Source organism: Brachypodium distachyon, chromosome 4, assembly GCF_000005505.3.
Source record: "Brachypodium distachyon strain Bd21 chromosome 4, Brachypodium_distachyon_v3.0, whole genome shotgun sequence".
In the NCBI taxonomy this organism is placed as follows: domain Eukaryota; kingdom Viridiplantae; phylum Streptophyta; class Magnoliopsida; order Poales; family Poaceae; genus Brachypodium; species Brachypodium distachyon.
The window spans coordinates 23,633,792-23,654,613 of record NC_016134.3 but is presented as its reverse complement, the minus strand read 5'-3'; the positions used below and the strand labels follow the sequence as shown (position 1 = coordinate 23,654,613).

General features: G+C 42.6%; 3 protein-coding genes across 5 annotated transcripts; 2 read left to right on the top strand and 1 right to left on the bottom strand.

Moving 5' to 3' along the window:
- On the bottom strand, positions 1 to 384 carry LOC106866702 (uncharacterized protein K02A2.6-like). The gene has a single exon (XM_014902338.1). It carries the CDS (start codon positions 382 to 384, stop codon positions 1 to 3), a length of 384 nt encoding a protein of 127 aa, XP_014757824.1.
- A 2,830-nt stretch (positions 385 to 3,214) lies between these two features.
- LOC112268662 lies at positions 3,215 to 6,493 on the top strand. The gene is made up of 3 exons (XM_024454584.1): positions 3,215 to 5,478; positions 5,570 to 5,657; positions 5,753 to 6,493. Exons 1-3 carry the CDS (start codon positions 3,215 to 3,217, stop codon positions 6,491 to 6,493), a joined length of 3,093 nt encoding a protein of 1,030 aa, XP_024310352.1.
- Positions 6,494 to 17,221: 10,728 nt separating this feature from the next.
- LOC104584569 lies at positions 17,222 to 20,067 on the top strand. Of its 3 annotated transcripts, none has more exons than XM_024462698.1 (5): positions 17,222 to 17,510; positions 17,623 to 17,738; positions 18,298 to 18,387; positions 18,950 to 19,035; positions 19,809 to 20,067. In XM_024462698.1, exons 1-5 carry the CDS (start codon positions 17,463 to 17,465, stop codon positions 19,820 to 19,822), a joined length of 354 nt encoding a protein of 117 aa, XP_024318466.1. In that variant the 5' UTR covers positions 17,222 to 17,462; the 3' UTR covers positions 19,823 to 20,067. The 3 variants fall into 3 exon arrangements, 2 of the variants coding, with proteins under 2 accessions (XP_024318466.1, XP_024318465.1); XM_024462697.1 differs by having other exon boundaries at positions 18,295 to 18,387; XR_001407519.2 differs by lacking the exons at positions 18,298 to 18,387; positions 19,809 to 20,067 and having other exon boundaries at positions 17,228 to 17,510; positions 18,950 to 19,040.
- Positions 20,068 to 20,822: the final 755 nt, after the last annotated feature.

The window sequence follows — 20,822 nt, the reverse complement described above, 5'->3', positions numbered from 1 at the left end:
CTACTGCGTAATTGAGGTGGATCCCCATCTTTTGCATAAGTCCTGGAACTCGTTAGAAAAGAAGTTTGACCCGTTGTCGGTGATAATGCTGTGAGGAACCCCGAAGCGGAATATGATGGAGCGGATGAACGCCACGGCAGTCGTTCCCGTGGCGTTTGTGATGGGCATTGCCTCGATCCATTTGGTGAACTTGTCGATGGCGACAAGCAGGAAAGTATGACCCCCTTCTTTTGATCGTTGAAGTGGTCCGACAAAGTCGAGTCCCCATTGAGCAAAAAGCCAAGCCAATGATATTGTTTTGAGTTCTGAGGCCGGGGCATGCGGCTTAGTTGCGAACATCTGGTAGGCCACGCATCGGGTGACAATGTCAGCAGCATCCTGCATCACTATCGGCCAGTAGAACCCGGCTTGAAATGCCTTTGCCACGATAGCATGGCTGCTCGCGTGGTGACCGCATGTGCCTTGATGTATGTTGATCAAAATCTCCCGTCCTTCCTCAGGTGGGATGCACCGCTGCAGGACGCCGGAGACGCTTCGTTTGTAGAGCTCGCCTTCAATGCAGTAAAAGTTTTAGACCGCCGGGCGATTCGGCGTGCTTCTGCGACGTCTGCAGGTAGTTCTTGGCACATCATGTATGCAAGGAAAGGTTGCATCCAAGTTGGCTCGACCATGAGCACCTCATCGGGTTCTTCTTCACCGGTTGCGACTGCGGGGTCGTCTAGTGAGTCAGGGTCGAGAAGTTTTTCTCACCGTCGATCGGCATCGACTTCTTGGGAGGTGAAGTATTCTTTTCTTTGATGGATCTCTGGTGGATGATCTCTAAGAATACTCCGGACGGGATTGGGGAACGAGTCGAGCCAATGTTGGCCAGACTGTAAGCCTCGTCATTGCTGTTTCGGCCAATGTGACGCAGCTCACATCCCTCGAACTGGCCTTCCAGTATATTGTAGAGATCGCGATAAGTAATCATAGAGTCGGAGATGGCGTCACATGACTTCATCGTTTGCTGAATGACGAGGTAAGAGTCGTCGTATATCATGAGCCTCGTGGCCCCGCAAGCTTTGGCCAAGCGCATGCCATGCAGGAGGGCCTCGTACTCGGCTTCATTGTTAGTAGGGCTGTGAAAATGCATTTGAAGCACGTAGCAGAGTCTATCACCTTTGGGTGAAATAAGCACAACACTCGCGTCGGCCCCTTCATGTCTCTTCGACCCGTCAAAGTACATCGTCCATGAGCTGGACATGTCGGGCGGGCCCAGAGTCTGAGCCTTGGTCCACTCGATGATGAAGTCGGGGAGCACTTGTGATTTGATTGACTTTTGTCGCTCGTAAGTTATGTTGCGAGCCGAGAGCTCAATTCCCCACTTAGCTACTCGTCCAGTCGCTTCTGAGTTGTTCAAAATGTTGGCAAGAGGAGCCTCGCTGACAACCACAACCGTGTGTTGCTGGAAATAATGTCTCAGCTTGCGCGCTGTTAGGAAAACCCCATATGCAAACTTTTGATAGTGGGGATAGCGTTGCTTTGTAGGCAAAAGGACCTCGCTGATGTAGTATACTGGGCGCTGAACGATCGTTGTGCTGACCACCTGGGTGGTGGCTGCGATGTACAATACACTACAAGAGAACTCATATACTGTGACGAAAACCCTCATGACAATGGCTGGAAGTGTCACTGAAACACGTAATGGGTGACGCTTTACACCTACCGTCATGTATTCGTATAAATCAGTGACACTCAGAGAATCACCGTCACACATTTCTCTATTCTGTGACGTTGTGATACCTTCCATGACAAACGTGGTAGCGTCTCGGATGATTTGAATTGGTGACGCTCGTATTTCGTCATGTAATATCTATTGGAGGATCCATGGTTACGGGTCCAGCGCTGTTAATAAATAGGTTAGCCTTTAGTAATGGATTGTGATTTCGGTATTGGGTTTGTGGCTAGGACGTCAATCTAGCCTATGCCCCATCTTGGGTTCGAGTCCGAACAACCACCCTTTTACCATATTTATTGACTGTTGCTGTCAAAAATTAAAAGCTAGCCGATCTGAAAAAATCATACAAAATTAAAAGGCACACTACGAGTCGAACTCACGACCTCAAAGGTCCCATGATACAAGACGCCACTCTGCTACACAGCACGTTGTTGTCTTTTAAATAGTGCAGACTATTTTAATATTTGTACCCAGGTTATTAGACGTATCGAATCAAACCAGAATCACGCAGCAGCACGTATCGGGAGGAGCGTCGGGGACGATCCGCTCGATTAGAGGAACACGCAGGCCAGGTCAATAGGCCGATCTCCTAGGCCATCCTCGGCAGAAGCAGCAGGTGCCAGGCGGGCTCCTGATTATTCATCGATTCTCTTCGGCGGAACGTTGATCTCGTCTGCAAACAGAAGGCGATTTTCTGCAAGTTGATGTAATTTCGTGCTTGGCCGCAGGACCGCAGCAGCACACCAAGGTTAACTCCCGATTCACGTACTGCTTCTCGGGTGCAAGTGCACAGAAGGGGATTGTTGCACGTTGATCTTTTTGACCAGACGCTGATTGCTGCATGTTGATCTCGTAGTGGTCTCGTAGGTACATCTTGGTGTTCGCTAAGAGAGGCTCGGGGCGAACCGCGGCACGACGGAGATCTTGGCAGCGATCTGGCCAGCCATCTTCATCCGGCTCGGTACGTCTTGAAGCCGTAATTTTAGGAGGATGAGAATTAGCTTGAAGTAAATCTTCATGGTCTTTTGCGGATTTTTCTGATTAGTTTCATTAAAAGATTTATTAGTGAACATGAAAAAGTATTATGGAGACAAATAAATAGATTAACCTTGAAACAACAACGATTAATTATTTTATGCTTAATAGTGATTTTGGTAGTGGGGTTAGTACAGTAGTACAATCTGTTTAATGTGGAGATTTTGTAAGCATATTTTTCTTATAAGTAATTTAATTTCTTGTAGAAGAATGGACCGAAGTTGGATACAGGGAACTCGTTTCTCGACACAATTTTTGAAAGGTGTTGATGAGTTTATGGCTGTTGTTCGGAAGAATTTCAGGAAAAATCAAGGCATATTATGCCCATGCCAGAACTGCCTGAATCTGCAACACCATAGCCAGTCACTTGTGGAGGAGCACGTACAGTGCAATGGTATGTCCGTCACATACACGAGGTGGATCTTTCATGGTGAATCGTTAAGTGATGATGAAGGAGATAACATGGAGGATACTGCATATATGTCCGACGACAATGATGACTTTCATGAAGACAATCGAGGTGATGTTCCGTATATGGTAGATGATCTGGCCAGGTCTGGAAGGCGAGGTGAGGGTCAGCCAAATCTCTATTCCAAGCTAATTGAGGAAGCCAAGAAAGAACTTTACGAGGGATGCAGCGACTTCACACGGCTATCATTCATTATTAAGCTCCTCCATGTCAAATCATACAACCGGATTACAAATAGAGGATTCAATGCAATTCTTGAGCTGATCAGTGCGGCGTTTCCACATGCTGACATACCAAAATCATACACGGCGGCCAAGAGTGTTCTTCAGGAAGTTGGGCTTGGTTATGAGACTATTCATGTCTGCAAGTTTGATTGTGCATTATTTTGGGGGATCTATGCCAACAACACCCATTGTCCTGAGTGCGGGACATCAAGATGGAAAGACACGGAGAGAAATAAAAAGGTACCTCACAAGGTTCTTAGGTACTTTCCTATAATCCCTAGGCTTCAAAGATTTTTCGTGTCAAAGGAACATTCAGCAAATGCAAGGTGGCACAAGGAGAAGAGGTTTCCTGAGGCAAACATTATGAGACACCCTGCGGATGGTGAAGCCTGGAAGCACTTTGACCGTGAGTTTGCATGGTTTGCTGAAGATGCCCGTAACATTAAGCTTGGTATTGCCACGGACGGATTTAACCCATTTGGAAACATGAGTAATTCATACAGTATGTGGCCTGTTTTTGTAATCCCATATAACTTCCCACCATGGATGTGCATGGACCAATCCAATTTCATGATGTCTTTGCTTATTCCTGGAAGAAAAGCACCTGGAAAGGAGTTCCATGTATTTATGCAGCCGCTGATTACAGATATGATGAAGCTTTGGGGAACCGGTGTGGAATCGTATGATGCATTGACAGAGGATTCATTTACTTTGCATGCTGCATTCTTGTGGTCGATTCATGATTACCCAGGACTGGCCACTTTATCAGGACGTAGCACAAGAGGCTATTATGCATGTGTGCATTGTGATGAGAACCCTTGCTCCATGCCTTTGAAACATAAGATTGGGTATACCGGGCATCGCAGATTTCTGCCTACTAATCATCGTTTCAGAAAAAGCAAAGATTTCAACGGGTCGATTGAGACACGAGAGAAACCTCGAAAGTTCACAAATGATGAAGTGTTGGAAAAGTTAGAGAAAGTTAAGAATTTCAAACCAGGGAAGTATCCAGGAAATAAGAAGAGAAAGCGCACTCAGAAAGACGAACCAAACTGGAGTCAGAAGGTGAGCTTATATGATCTGCCATATTGGTCAAAACTGAAATTACCATACAACATTGATGTAATGCACGTTGAGAAGAACATATGTGACAATATACTTGGGACTATATTGGAGATTCAGGGAAAGAATAAGGATACAGATAATGCCAGGATAGATTTGCAAAACTTAGGAATCAGGGAAGACTTGCACTTGAAACCTGATGGAAAGGGTGGGATGGTGAAGAGAAAAGCAGAGTATAATCTTACCAAGGAAAACAAGAAAAGATTCTGCGAGTATTTAGCTAATGTGAAATTTCCAGATGGGTATGCTGCTAATCTAGCCAGATGTGTGGATCTTGAAACATGTAAAGTGTATGGGTTGAAGACCCATGACTGCCACATATTACTGCAACAAGTAATACCTGCTGCACTCAGAGGGCTTGTGAGGAAAGACATATATGAGGCCATTGCTGAACTGGGACATTTTTTCAGACAGTTGTGCTCTAAAACTCTTAGACTTGATGTGCTTCATCGGATGAAGGATGATATTCCTGTAATTCTTAGCAAGCTTGAGAGGATTTTTCCACCCGCCTTCTTTGATGTCATGGTCCATTTAGCTGTTCACCTACCCGAAGAGGCGATTCTGAGGGGGCCCGTGCATTATGGATGGATGTATCCAATAGAAAGAAGGCTTGGGTACCTAAAGGGAACTGTTCGTAACAGAGCAAAGCCAGAAGGGTCAGTTGCAGAGGCATATGTGGTTGATGAGTGCTTGACTTACTGCTCTAGATTTCTAACTAATATTGAGACAAGATTTAACAAAGGAGATAGGAACAAGGATGGGAAGAGGGTTGCTTCTCCTGATGAGTTGAGAGTTTTTTCAACTGCTGCAAAAGGTTTTGGGAAGGCCGAACTCAAATATTATGACAGTGAGTACGATCAGCTGGTTTGGTACGTGCTTAATAATTGTCCTGAAGTAGAGGATTACATGGAGTAAGTTTCCCTGTCATCATTATGCATAGTACGTGGTTGTCTATTTTAGTCGATAAATGCTGATGTGTTAATTTTCCATTTGTTGTTTTAGTGTTTGTCGTGAAGAATTACAAAGGAAAGGTGTGATTAGAATTGAGCAAACACTTAAGAAGGAATTCGCAGCATGGTTTGAGAAGCATGTAAGTTATTTAGTTTTCTTGTGTGTTATATCCATCTTGAATTAATGATGTCATTAGCCTGACCATTTAACTGATGTGTGCACACCTTGTGACAGATTCATCATTTAGGAGAGCAGAATGTTTCAGAGGATCTGTACTCACTAGCATGTGGCCCAGACAAGCGTTTACAAGTGTATTCTGCCTGCAACGTGAATGGTGTTCGGTACCACACTCTGGATCGTGAGAAGAGGAGAAGAACTCAAAATTCAGGCATCATGGTGAAGGCAGATGACAATGGCGCAGAGGTTGTGTACTATGGTGTTTTGAAAGAAGTTCTTGAGTTGATGTACCCGAAAAACAAGCATGGAGAAAGGTCAATCTTCATGTTTCGTTGTGATTGGTATGATATTACAAGCAAGGCGACCGGGTTGAGAGATGATGGGTACTTCAAAAGTCTGAATCATAAGGCAATTCGGTACAAGAATGATCCCTTCATATTGGCTTATCAAGCAGATCAAGTGTTTTACATGGAGGACACATGTCTTGGAAAAGACTGGAAAGTGGTGCAGACTTTCAGTCATAGACATTCGTATGATGTTCCTGAATTAGAGACAGGTGACCTCAATGCTGAAGATGCATACCAAGAAGATATGACATCGGAAACTTTCACTGTGCACGATGCTGATCCGTTGTTTCACACTTTTGGCCGTGATGATGAAGAAGGCACGACTGTTGATCCTAAAATTGTTGCGGGGACTGAGAATAATGATGAGAACTATGACGAAGATAGTGGTACTGACAATGATGAATATGATGACGATGCGTTCAGTGATCATTCAAGTGATGATGAAGTTTAGCATGTTTTCAGATGTTTCTATATTTCCTTTTTCTTTTTTCTACACATTCTTCTTTTTGTTTCCATTGATTCCAGATTCACAGCTCTGTTTGTTAGGTTGTAATAATTTCTGAGATAAGACTTAGATTCCTATGTTTTCTGTGATGCTTGTGATAGTTTCTGAGAAGTGAACTCAGCGTAATCCATTTTTTGATAGATACTCAGAAAAACATGGATGTAACTCAGAATCCTATTTTATGCATTTAAAATCAGCATCCTTTATATCGTTGTGTCTACTGGTTGTATGATATGAAGTGTATATGTGTTGAACTGCACATATGGTGTCAAAATCAAGCCTGGAGTGCACATATGGTGTCAAAATCAACCATGCAGTGGATACATATATGCTGTCTGAAACCAACCATGAAGTGCATAACAGCTGTGAGCAGCTAGTGGATATATCCAGGGGCACAAAATTGTATCACTTGCATTTGCATATATTTCATAACTGTAACTTGCATACATACACTTACATTTCTTCGCAAACAGGATGAATTTTCTGGAACAAAATGAGATACACCACTCATTGCTAGTATTAGAACTCGTACAAGCATTTGGTTGGGTCATCTCTGCCATCTCAGAATTCCTACTGTCATCTCTACATTTCCTACTAACTATTACAAGAACATTAACTCATACAAGCCGACACACATGTCATCTCCATCTACGGTCCCAGTAGACCGGCGATGCAGCTCTTTGGGGTAGAAGCTGGAGGAAGACACCGCCGGCAATGCAGCTCTTTGGAGAAGAAGCTGGAGGAAGACACCACTAGTGATTCAGCAAACATGGGTCAACAAGGCTCTCTGCATATTACATTACAAATCAACATTTAGCTTCGAGAATCTTGTTGTGCATCCAGAGTTGTAATGAAATTAAAAAAATTAAATCATAAAGAAACACCCTTAGGGTCATGCTATAACATGTACACATATGTAAAGAAAACCTATTTGCCTAGAATAGGAGAAGAGTAAACTACATTGCAGATAAATAGGGGCATTGCTGAGAAATGACTTAACCAACTACGGAGTATATACCATGCCATCATTTGTTCCAGCCAAAATTGTATGCAGAAGAGTTGTAACTCAACCACCTGTTTTTCTCTTCTGTTTCATTAAAGGAAACCGTGTGTCTGTTAATACAACTTAAATATCGAGCAACAAACCCAGAAACAAAAGCGCCGAGCTAGTCTCGACCACTTTTGCTCTATAAAACTAGGCAGCAGCAACAACTACTACCCTCCACACACTCAACACCTGACACCAGTTTGGGAATTCAGGACGAAGTTGATGATGATCTCAGGCATAGAAACCTCCGCAGACTCTGAAGCCTCAAGATGTCAGCGGAAGAGTAACTGGCCCCCACTCTTTTTTGTGCTCGACTGAAAACTTCAACCATGTCTTGCCATAGCCGCCACAAAAAACATTGCAGAAGTTCCTTGGATGTGTTTCTCTGCAAACCAGCCCAAGAAACAATAGAACAAGTGACAAACAAAACAGTTGCTGGATCATTTGGCCAAAACTATGGAAACAAGCATTGTTCCTAGTTTTCCAGATAATCCAAAAAACAGCTGCAACTCCAACCAACACCAGATTTCCTTCTTGCTTGCTACAAAACAGTAAGCCATTCATGGAAACAACTCCTGAACTGAGCAAACAGTGAGAAGAAAACCAAAGCTACATTACACTAAGGGCTAAACATAATGAGCTATCGAACAAGAGAATTAAAGATTAATACTCTCCTTCCTTGAGGCAAAAAGGACAGTGAACATCGCCGTCCCACACCCCCTGGATGGAGGTCAGCACAACGCAGGTTAAAAAACTACCACTACTCACTAAGCACAAGAAAATCCTAATTTTTTAATGGCAGTTTGACAATCCACATGCATAAACATTTGAAGGAAATGAACGTTGAGATATTCTCAGTGCCCTGTACAAAGAGCCAACTGAAAAACTATCTCTAGCGTCCAAATCCTAAAATAGCTGATCCATCCTGTCAGAAAAATACATTAAACCACACAATCGCTTCAAACTCTCATTGCTGAAGAGATTCTCTAAACAGAGTTCTCCTACAATGAAAAAACCATCCAGCAGCTAAGACTCCAGCACAATCTAACTCAGATTCCAATAGACAAAGATATCATCTGCATATTTGCAAAATGACATAGCCTAAAGAAAACTGAAGAAAGATCAAACCTCATCACTTCGGACAAACAACAACTAAACTAAGAACAAATACGGACCTAGATCCTATTTGGTGAGCTACCATTAGGTGAGGATCGATACAAATACGGACCTAGAAATTGTAGGATGAAGTTTTGCATTGGGAGTTTGGGACATCTTCGACGGCGGTGATCCGGGGCAGGGCTGTGACGGCAGCTGGCCGGGGACGGTCGCTGGACGGGGCGACGGCGGCGCGCCGGGGCTTCGACGGCGGCGTGCGAGGCGGGGGCCTTGGGGGCCGGAGCAGTGGGGCGTTGGAGGGTGGACTAGATCGGGACGGCCGGACGAGATCGGGAGGGCAGGACGGGAGGTAGATCGGGAGAGAGAGGAGGGTGCTGGGACGGTCGGATGAGGAAACTTCAATCTTTTTCTTTTTTTGGAGATGTAGGAAACTCGAATGATCTGATGACAGGAAAAGCTACTTTATGAATAACCATTGCAAAAGCATATGACATTTTCTGGACCTAAGGTCAAAAGAGCTAGATAAAATCTAAATATAATACCAAGTAATTATCACCGTAAGACATTTTCACTTTTTGTGGATTTTTTTTTTCTACTTTTGAATGGCTAAAATACCAAATTGTGGCCTGTTCGATTAGAAGTAAAAGCACTGTACAAGGGGGACCAACGAGATCCCCGGGTGATTGGGTGGGGGGGGGCAAGCAAAAGAAAAAACCCTCCTGGGTCCGGCGAGCACGTCCTAACCCTACCCTGGTAGTCCTCCCAGATCAAATAGGCCACGTGAAGCATGGACGAGGCTCGAATGATCCTCCTATTGCACTCCTCCCAAATCCTCCACCAAGTGTAGATGAGATAGACGCTCAAGTTTCTTTTCTCTCGCTCAGGGAGATCACGAATGGCCCCATCCCAAAGCTCATTGATGGAGTCGCACGCCGGAATTTAACAAACAAAATCAAATCATGAATTTTAGCAGAACTTCTAACAATTTCTACTAGTAGCTACACTATTAAAATCGATGGACCAGTTGTACTGACTCGACAAAATATATCATTGAAGAGAGACTATCTAGTATTAATTCGGTTAACCAACGACGATAAGCGATTTAATCACTTAGCCACCGATATTTGAATCGGTTGATTCGGTTTCTGGTTTTTACGCCCGCCCCTACTTGTCCCCTAGTTGTGCAAGATGACGGTTGTGAACTCAAATTTGTTCATTCTTAATCATGCTATCTGATGTGTCTGTACTGATGTAATATAAGACAGTCAAATTTATATAGCATACATGCGCAATTTTATTACCGAGTTTGGTTAAGGACTCGTTATGTTAGTCATATCTTATTATTTATGTAACAACTAGACTAACTAAAAAAACTATATAATATTCTGAAGTCATTTCCTATTTGTTGAAATTAAATGTAATTTTTGAAAGAATTTTCTCTCCGTCCAAAACTTATTCCCTCCACTTTTCTCAAAAAATTTCGGTGTCCACCCGAAATACCACTTTCCCTCCGCTGAAAAATTAGTTTTCCCTCCATTAATCCCGAACCCAACGCGCGAGCACCTCCTGATTAAACCACCACGAGTCACCACCTCCTCCCCCATTTTTTCTGCTCGTCTCCAGGATTTTCTCCAGCGACCAGATCGGAGGAGGCGGCCTCCGATCCACCAGCCACCCCAGTCCGCTACAACGGGGCCGCCCGCCTCCACTGCCGGATCGGAGCCGCCCCGCCACATCTACCCGAAGGGCGCCGCCCCCGCCGCGCTCGCCTGAACGCCGCCGCCTCACCCGCGAGAACGCCTCCGGCCGCCTACCCTTCAACCACAGCGCGACTCGGTTTCTGCCTTTTCTTCCCTTCTCCTCCCCTCTGTCTTCTGCTTGTGTCCTTTTTTTTTTGCGAAGACTACTGCTTGTCTCCCTGTACCATATGCAACCGCAATGAGATGTTAGATGGATCTATGTGGATTTGGGATATAGATTGGGGTTTTCTCTTTCTCTGGGCTGTGTGATTCATGTACGCATATGCCTTTCAATGAAGAAAAAAATCTGGAGTTGTAACGAGCCCGATCCATGAACTCTAGAATTTCCTCTTCTTTTTTTAATTTAGCAAAACTCTCGAATTTCATATGTATCCCTTCTCGGGTTTTCTGTCTTGTTTCTTGCTCTGAATAGCATCAAGTATCTTAACATTCATTCTGGTATACTCGCAATTACACTTGCTTATGTACTCAAGACCATGACGTGCTGCTGGATATTGGGAAAGAAACCAGACCACCACAAAAAACTGTCTTTGAAAGGGTTGACCTGTTTGGTTGACATATTAATAGGAATGAGTTCACTTTTATTATAGTTTATCCTCGTACTTGAGACTTGCTCAAATCATGAATTGAAGTGTGCTATTCTCTTGTGTGTGTTTTCTGGCCAGATTATACTTATATGTAATCAATGGGCTGGCTGTCTAATTGGTATGGAGCATGTTTTATTCTCGTGTACATATAAAGTGCTCAAATCACTGCAGCACCATGTGGGTTAATGCTGATCTAAAATTGTATGTAGGGCTGCTAATAGTGCTGTTCTCCAATAGATATATATCCTTCACTGTGTGTTATGTTTATTTTTTTCTATGATGTTTTTTCTAATAAGCTATGAAGATAAAATAGCCTCATTAGTATCCTGTATATAACTTAGGTACTTATGATCAGCTCATATATTTGAAATAATAATCCTTGAAAGTACTGTTTACAGTTCGTTCTTTCTGCTACTGCCAAGCAAGGAGCTGATCTTAAAGGATTGGAGGAGGAGGTGCTGTTTTGTGTTCCTTCTACATTTCAGTAAATTTGTTCACAGTTTACATAGATAATGGTATTTTCTATACATGTACTGAATGCTCAAATGGTTTAATCAATTATTATATGGTTTATGCCATCCAACATCTTTGCATCACAATTAATCTTAGTAGTGTTTCTGTTGATTTTTATTTCTGATACTACCAACAAACGAAAGTTTAATTTGAATGACTACATAATCTGACCATGTGATAATATCATTTTGAGATCATTTGTTGTACGCCGCTTGCTTCAGGTTTAATTACATGCAATTTCACCTGTGAGCATGCATCCACAAGCAAGCTAGTATTATATATTCTTATGTTAAGTGCTTTTTTGATTTTTACCTTCATGTATTCACATATTGGTTCCTAATGATTCATTATATACGTTTTGTAGGTAACATAATCATGCCACCAGAATATAACAGGAAGAGGTTGACAACAGTTTCGAGAAACAGGACTGAAGCGCCACCGCCTCTTGCGAACATAAATGAGATAACTAGACTACTAGTATACGGACCCAGCGGTGATGACCAAGAGATGAGCAAGGGTGAGGATTATAGCAGTGGCTGGGAATATGAGTCAAGGGATGAAGAAGAGGCTAATTATGATGAGGTTTCTGGGGTAGCAAAGGAGCAGGAGCTAATTAATGTACATATGTCCAATGCAAAGGTAGCATATGAACTAAACATTCTTTGTTTACCATGTTCCTGCTTCATCTTGTTCTGACAAAGTATTTTCATTCACTCCCTTGTTTTTTCCCAACTTGTTTACACTAGGGAAATCAAGCTTCTACAATGCCACAAGGGAGAAAGCAAGCCCGATCCAAACCCAGTGTACCTACTACCACAAGAACAACAAGATCATCGAGATCCAGACCTAACCAGACAGAACCTACCCAACCTAATGACAGCCATACATTAGCTCACCAAACTTCCAATTATAGCAACTCACCCCAGGCCAACACAGAGACACAACCTTCTGAAGACACGATAGACACCTTAGGCCATATTGATAACAGAGTTACACTTCATGGCCAAGGTATATGGAACATCACTTCTTAACAATGTCTACTTTAATTCTGAACTTCTAATTTCTCTGCTACTTTGATGTAGATGCATTAGTAGGCTCCGCTGGTCCAACTAATTCAGAATCAAGGAGAGGTAAACGTAGTGCAACCATAGGGCATGGACTGCAGGAGTATGTAAAAAGAAATGGAGGGAGGAAGATGAAGATTGATTTTTCGGAGGGCAGAGCGAGACCTGCAGACTCTAACCAAGCATCCAAGCTTAGTTCTGAGTGTGGTATTCACACTCGCAACAAGATGCATGTTGCTACGCACTGGAAAGATTACAAGGAACCAGTCCTAGCTCATATTATTCCAAATGCTATTAAATCTGTTGCGGTAAGACATCTTCGTTCATTCTATTCATAACTCTGCTCATATTATTCCCAATGCTATTAAATCTGTTGCGGTAAGACATCTTCCTTCATTCTATTAAATCTGTTGCACTATCTCCTTTGATGTGTTCAATCATTCATTATATTCAGAAAAAGTTTGAAATGGACACAAAAGATGAGGTTGCCAAAGATGTATGCACAAAAATATTCCAGAGTGCTGTTCGACAACAACGCTACAGGTTGAAGAGGGATTGTTTCAAGGGTCGTACTGTTGAGGAAGCGTTATCCAAGAGGCCACGCCACGTGACTCAAGAAAATTGGGAAGATCTTGTCAACAAATGGTCAGATGAAAGAAATCAGGTTTGTAGCAAAATATGCCAAAACAACATCTATAATAAATCTGAAGTTGCACTCTGTGACTTGTGAATTTGTTTTTACATTTGCTAGCAACATATATAGTAAATAGTAAATTGGTAGTATCTTCAACTTAATTCTTTTTTTGTTGTTTTCTGTTTACAAGTGTGTTGCTGCATGATTGTCTTCACTAAAGAGAGAAAAAGATTACTAGTGACATAATTTACATTACTCAATGAACATGTTTCCTGTTTTTATGAATATTCGCTCGTAATGATAATACTAATATTTGTTGCTTGGTATAGGAAATTTCTGCAAAGAACAAGCAGAACCGAGAAGCTGTAAAACATCAACCAAAGACAGGCTCGAGGTGTTACATTGCCCATTTCCATCAACTAGTATGAACTCCAACTAATTCCTTCTAATCCAACGTATATTGCAACTTGTGTTCATACATAGAGTACTAATTATATAAATTAATCCATACATCTTGTAGAAAAAAGACAAGTACAACAACGAGGACCCTAGTCCAATTGACTTCTTCAAAGATACACATATTGACAAAAAGACTGGTCGCATGAGCGAGGAAGCACAAATAGCTTATGTGAGATTTTTTTCCTCTATTCCCGCTGACATTAATTACTTTTGGTGTTGTTATTTCCTTATCCATAAACCCAGATAAAATATATGAGAACCTTGTTATATTATTGTGGGATTAAGAGGCTTTTTGCAATGTTGTTGTGTTACTGCTGCTGCCCGCCGCCGCTGCTGCTACATGTTGCTGCTGCTGGCTGGCTGGCTGCTGCTCACTGTAGCGGCTGGACGTTGCTGCTACTGGCCGCTGTTGCTGCTGTTGCAGGCTGTTTGTTGCTGCCATCGCTGTGCTGTTTTTTTGCTTTATGTAATTTATGTTGTTCCTGCCTCCTTTAATCTATTTCTCTCGTACATGCTCCTGTAAGCTTAGTTCACATGTCAACTCTCTTACTTGACCATGGATGTTTTTCTTGTACAGACTGCTATGGAAAATAAGAGGAGGGAAGCACAATCAGAAGGTGGGCACCTAGTGTCTGATGCACAGATTGTGGCTGAAGTTCTAAAGGAGCACACCGCCTCAAGCACCTTCCTTTCAAGCATGGGACTGCAATCAAGACCAGGGAGTTCTAAGCCCTCTGCTTCCGCACTGCGCATCCAAGAGTTAGAAGAAAGAGTTCAGCAACAAGATATGGAAGCAAGAGAGGCAAATGAGATGTACCAGCAAGAGTTAAACAAGAAAGTCGAAGCACAAGAGTATGCACTTCAAGAGATGCAAAGGAAACAACAAGAAGATCTGGAAGCTGTGAAGAAGAGCCAGCAAGAAAGAGAAGAAGTTTGGGCAAAGAAGCAGGCAGAAACAGACGCCCTTCTTAGTTTTCTTTTACGAAAACATGGTGCATGAAGGCCATCATTATATTGTGGTTCTTTAATTTGGAGTAGTGGTGTGTTTTTGATACTTTAGTATGGAATCGTAGAGACAATAATTTCATGGTCTTTAGTTATGTCAATGTTTACATTCCATCGTAATGTCATTTGTCATTCTTATCAATTTACAATGTGATATCTGTCAGTTAACTGTATGTTATTTTTATGTCAGTTCACAGTAGTAAATTTTATGTATTACAATTAAATTTAAATCCTCAATTTCATGTAAAGTAATTTCATCTCAATATTATTGAAAAAAAAGAAAAAAATTCTGAATAATGGAATTGGTAAAAATATAAATAAATCGGATTAAAAATTATCCATAAATTAATTCGGGAAATAAAATATTGTTTTTAGAAAAGAATCACCGCATGACGACACGTTCATGTGTGACGTTAATCTGTGATGTTTGTAAAAGGGCCCGGAGCTAACGTGGCAGAAGTCAGTGACGTTCTAGCGTCATGAAAAATAGTGTTCTGTGACAAATTGGTAGGTAATTTGTGACATAACTAGGCGTCATTGAATAGGCTCATCGATGACGTTTTAAGGAGCGTAACAGAAAATCATGTATTCAATGACGGGGCCTGAACTTCGCGTCACTAGGATGAATCCGTGACGGTGATTCAGTGACGATGCCGGTGACGCTCCGTAAACGTCATTGTGGGTTTTTCTGTGACGTTTTCAACTATTCAGTGACGTTTAAATTTCGTCACATGAAGTCTAATCTGTTGTAGTGATAGGAGCTGCTCATCTTGTTGTGGGGCGACGAGAATCGGCGAGGTTGACAGCAGGCGCTTCAAGTCTATGAAAACAGCACTGGCCTCTGGTGTCCACGCGAAGTCGTCCTTCTTCTTTTTCAGAAGATGGTAGAAGGGCAAAGCTTTCTCGCCTAGCCTACCGATGAATCGGCTCAGAGCCGCGAGTCGACCTGTGAGCTGCTGAAGCTCATGAATTTTAGTCGGCTCCTTCATGGTTAGGATGGCTCTGATTTTTGTCGGGTTCGCCTCGATGCCTCGAGCCGATAGGAAGTATCCAAGGAGTTGCCCGGTAGGTACCCCGAAGGTGCACTTAGTGGGGTTCAACTTTATTTTGTACTTGTCAAGGTTGTCGAATGTCTCTCGTATGTCGTCGAGAAGCGTTGCTTCTTTCTTTGTTTTGATGACGATATCATCGATATAGACTTGGACATTGTTTCCTAGCTGGGGCTCAAGGCATGCCTGCATGTAGCGCTGATAGGTGGCACCTGCGTTTTTGAGCCCGAAAGGCATTGTTGTGTAACAGAAAACTTCGTATGGAGTGACAAATGCTGTCTTCTCCTCGTCTTCGACCTTGAGTCGAATCTGGTTGTGACCTGAGTAGGCGTCCAAGAAGGACAATTGTTCGCAGCCGGCGGTTGAGTCGACGATCTGGTCGATCCGCGGCAAATGAAAATGATCCTTTGGGCAGTGCTTATTAAGCGATGTGAAGTCGACGCACATACGCAGGGATGTAGTATTCTTCTTGGGGACAAGGACGGGGTTTGCTACCCAGGTCACTTGTTTTATCTCCCTGATGAATTTAGCTTTGAGGAGTCATTTAACTTCTTCCCCGATGGCTTTGCGCTTTGGCTCCGAGAAACGCCGCATGGGTTGTCGCACCGGCTTTGCGTTCTCGTCCACTTTAAGTGCGTGCTCGGCAAGTTCCCTGGGAATTCCTGGCATGTCAGTTGGAACCCAGGCAAAGATTTCCCAGCGCTCACGAAGGAACTCGACGAGCGTGCTTTCCTATGCAGGAGGAAGGCTTGTTCATATGACAGCGGTCTTGGTGGGGTCAGTCGAATGGACCTGAATCTCCTTGGTATCCGCTTTCTTGTTGAACTCGGGCTGATAAGCTGGTTTTTTGGAAACTGGTGTTTGCTCTGATCCGGTTGAAGCTTTTAGCTGCTCGAACTCTTCATGCATGCCGAAGGACTCAGAGATTTTATGGAACTCCTTGTCCCAGTTGTCTGAACGTGCGATGTTTCCTGAAACGGTGATCAAGCCGTTAGGCCCTGGTATAACAACTCAAATCCATAAGATGGTTTACTAGTATATGTATGGCTTAACATAAGACTTTTGCGTTGGTTGCACAATCTGATGCATTGCGTCACTTTTGGCATCTAATTTTTTTTTAAGTGACAGTCACTACTTTCTTATGGAATTTGGTTATCTCTTGGACTGTATTTGTGCCCAGTTTGATACCCAAAATAAAAGAAAAACAAAAACAAAAACCAGACGGTCGAATCTGAGCTCAAATCAGAAAATAATATAACATGTTTCTCAAAGTTCTCGGGAGTTTTCCGGTGTCTTAATATTTAGACCTCTACAGACCTGTGCATTCAAATTGATATTAAATCCAACTCATACACCTCCAATGCATAAAACGATTTAATTATAATTAAAAAGGTATTCTCTCACCTCTCTATACAATTGACTGATCCGCCCCAGGCCAGCCTTCCTGTTAAAATAAATATGGGAAGAAGGTGGGCAGCACACTAGCGTGCGCCTCTTCTTCTTCTTCTTCTTCCCCATTTTGTTTTCTCTTGCCAGTCCTCTAGTGTGCTATGCACTCTCTCCTCCAAATCCCAACCAAGATGAAGGAATTAGCTTGTGCATGTTGCAGAGCCCAATCCCCATCTCTCTATTCTTCCATTCATCCAAAAATCATTTGCATCAATAAGCAAATGCAAGATTATGAAGGAAAAGAGGCAGGGAGAGACGGCAGGACCAACATCTCCATTTGTGAGTGAACTTCCAGTTTTCAGCAACAATTCTAAGCTCGTAGATCTTCTCTTTACTGTCCTACTCCTTTCTTCTTCAACTGAGGGGAAGCATGCACTGACCATCGCTGTAGTTGCAAGGTCTGAGGTTCGGCGTTGTCACCATCATCATTGCGGAAACTGTTGTGGCTACTGTCTCCGCCAACCCCATTCAGATCCATCGTTGTTCCCTTCCCTTTTCATTTTCCAGGTGAGCTCTAGAGAACGCCTAATCTCTGTCTGTAGTCGCATGCTTCAAATGGCCCTGCTATCCTCTAATTTAACTGCAGAGAGTTCAGTTAAGGCAGAGAACTAAACCAACCTGTTAGTGGAGATGTAGCCCCTATGTGAAGAATTTCAGTCAAATAAAACTGTTGCTAACTGATCCCTTTGATACTTAGTGAGTTCTCCGAGATCTTGAAGTGAATGGTTAATTTTAATTTGTTTCTTAGCAAAAGATCTGAAAGTTTCTGTATTTTGCTCAACAACTGGCAGAACTGAACCTTTGAAGTAACTGAGTCACTATTGATGGTCTTTACCTGCCAGTACTAAAGAAACTAACAGTGTTGATACTCTGTTAAGCAATATGCAGTCACTGAATTATAGACCACAGTAAATTGGAAAATCACATCATTAGATAAAAGGGAACCGAGTTCCAGTGGGATTTCACTAGATCTTGTTAATAGCTGAGCATGCCCATGTACTGCAACTAGCTAGGTGTTGTCAAATTTGTTCTGATGTGGCTCACAAACCATCGTTTAATTTAGTAGCTTGCTGAAACTCTTAGCACACGTTTTGTTAAGTGACCTATGGCTGCTGGCTGAAGACCCATTGGTGGTCAACTCCACCTATGTTTATCTGTAAGTCCAGTTTTGTCTCCCCTACCTGTAGCTTGCAAATTTATTTGTAACAGGGTCTTTAGAAAGCTGATAAGCACCATTAACATTTTGCTCCCCCCATTGACCAGTATACCCAAAATGTCATTATTCAATCTTGGGGTCAATTTTTCCTAACCTTGGTTGCAATCTGGTTTGATCAAATGCAAGATTAACTACTGGAACCTATTGTCTTGGAAGCCATTTATTTGGAGTTGAATCACATAGATCGAACCCCACAGGTTATTTAGTAGACCAACTGGGTCCTTAGTACCTAATGAGTTAATTAGAATTTACTAAAGTTAACCGGCCACTACCTAATGCATCTTAGTTGTTAGCAAGCTAGTTCTGCATATCTGAAATCAGCATGCATCCATTTAGATGTGTTCTCCCACATTACAAATTATATCACCACTAAACTGAAACTAAAATATAAGGTGTCCACAATGAAGAGCAACCCCCAATAATTCTGTTTTATCCTAGCAGGCATTGCATAAATATATTCATTGATCAAATAGTTTCTTAGTCTTGATTTGCTCTTTTGGAGGTTATTTGCTTCTTATTGGTGTTTCGGCTATTCGGATTTCCTCGTGCTGCAAATATGGAATTGTCCGCACCTTCTCCGTCTACAAGGCAAGCAGAGCTTGTTGCATTCATCCATTAATTTTATACTTTCATTTAGTGCCTTGCTCTCAGATAATTTCTGCTCTATTGTTGTGCATCAGAACTGAAACTAGTATGTCTAGGAATTGTTTCATTTTTCTGGCCAGCAGCAGCTCGGATTAAACTGATGCTTAATCAACTTAAAGCTGATAAGTAAGAGAGGCATGGTAGCATGTCGTGGCAGACGGTGGCAAGTTGTTGGTTCCCCAAGCCTTATGTCGGGTATCTAACTTGGTGCCTCGAACCATACGTCGAGTATCTAACTTGGTGCCTCGAGCCATACGTCGAGTATCTAACTTTTTTTGGAGGCCACCGGGTTGACCACCGACATGCTACTAATAACCCTAGGGCCCTTCCGTGAGCACACCAGGAGTGCCTCCGGATCAGTTTTGCCCTCTTGAGGACTTGCTACCCTCATTTGGGAATAACCTCTGGGACGCCCGCTGGTGCTTGCCAACGACTGGTTCCTTATGAAAATTTGAAATTGTTAAGATGTTTATGTGGATATCTTATTGATGTCATTATGGATCTGAGGTCATGTGAAAGCAAAAATTGATAAAGATGCCATTATTTATGCTACGAATGCTCATGGTCATGTGTATTACTATTATCTTGTCATATATTGCTGTTACTGTTCTATAACATGTTTCTAGCATTTTACTACATGCTTACTTTTCTTAATCAAGCACGATTAAGTCTTGCGAGTACAATTGTACTCACCTAGGATTTTCCTAGATTTGCAGGTGAACAAGTGTAAATGACGATCACATATTGGTGCTTTTCTTGGTGTACCTTAGTCAGCTACTCCAGTGGGTATTTGTTGGGCTCTTGTGAGATGGTTGGTGGTTGCCATCTAGGGTATTCTATTTGTTTTCTGCTTCTGAATTTAAGTTTCTCTTTTATTCCTACTCGACCTACGGTCGTTTGCTTGTAAGTTATTTAAGTGTCCTGTGTTTGAGACCGGCATATAATTCTACTGTAGTAGTTTGTGTTGTGATACTATATTTTGTTTAAGCACGTCATGCACAATGCGTGTATGATCCTGGAGTGCATGACGTGTGTTTGAGTGTTTGGAATTCTCTTGTATCTATGAGACGGTGTTGAACAATACCAGGACTGCTAGTTATCACCTCCACTTTTGTTGTATTCTTACACCGGGTGGATGGTCGGGTCCCAAGGCAGTGGCTTGTTCAACAATTCGTCTTGTATCTACAATTGAGGGCCGTTCACTCAAACAAAAGGACTTTGGGATTTATTTCAACTCTTTGGAGGTTGCAACCTCTTATTTTGGTCTTATTCCAATTGTGAGTCATACGCCATAGTTGTGTATGTAGAGTTGGATAAGTGAAATTCATGGACCGTTGTGAGTCATACGCCGTTGGCGTATGTAGAACGGGTTTGACTTGGGCTTCAACGACCGTTGTGAGCACATACGAGCGGCGTCTCGTATGGTTAACGGTGTGGGCCACCGAACTTGGTTCATTGCATCTCCTTAGTTGTTGGTTTAGATAAGCATAATGCGGGACCGCCATGAAGCGAGCCAGCGCGACTCGACTCAGCACCACGTGGTATTGAGAAGGCTAGTTGTTGGTTTAGATAAGCATAATGCGGGACCGCCATGAAGCGAGCCAGCGCGACTCGACTCAGCACCACGTGGTATTGAGAATTCTAGTCTACTACTTCGAAGTCGAGTCTTTCACGCCGAAAATTATCAGGTGAGTCGAATACCACGTCGAGGCTGATTCTTCCTAGCGTTG

Coding starts and splice junctions, on each gene's coding strand:
- LOC106866702 (XM_014902338.1), bottom strand. CDS start 384: ATGCAGGATGCTGCTGACATTGTCACCCGATGCGTGGCCTACCAGATG.
- LOC112268662 (XM_024454584.1), top strand. CDS start 3,215: ATGGAGGATACTGCATATATGTCCGACGACAATGATGACTTTCATGAA. Junction 5,479..5,569: donor GAAGTAGAGGATTACATGGA/GTAAGTTTCCCT, acceptor TTGTTGTTTTAG/TGTTTGTCGTGAAGAATTAC. Junction 5,658..5,752: donor CAGCATGGTTTGAGAAGCAT/GTAAGTTATTTA, acceptor ACCTTGTGACAG/ATTCATCATTTAGGAGAGCA.
- LOC104584569 (XM_024462697.1), top strand. CDS start 17,463: ATGAAGGAAAAGAGGCAGGGAGAGACGGCAGGACCAACATCTCCATTT. Junction 17,511..17,622: donor CAGGACCAACATCTCCATTT/GTGAGTGAACTT, acceptor CCATCGCTGTAG/TTGCAAGGTCTGAGGTTCGG. Junction 17,739..18,294: donor CTTCCCTTTTCATTTTCCAG/GTGAGCTCTAGA, acceptor CGTTTAATTTAG/TAGCTTGCTGAAACTCTTAG.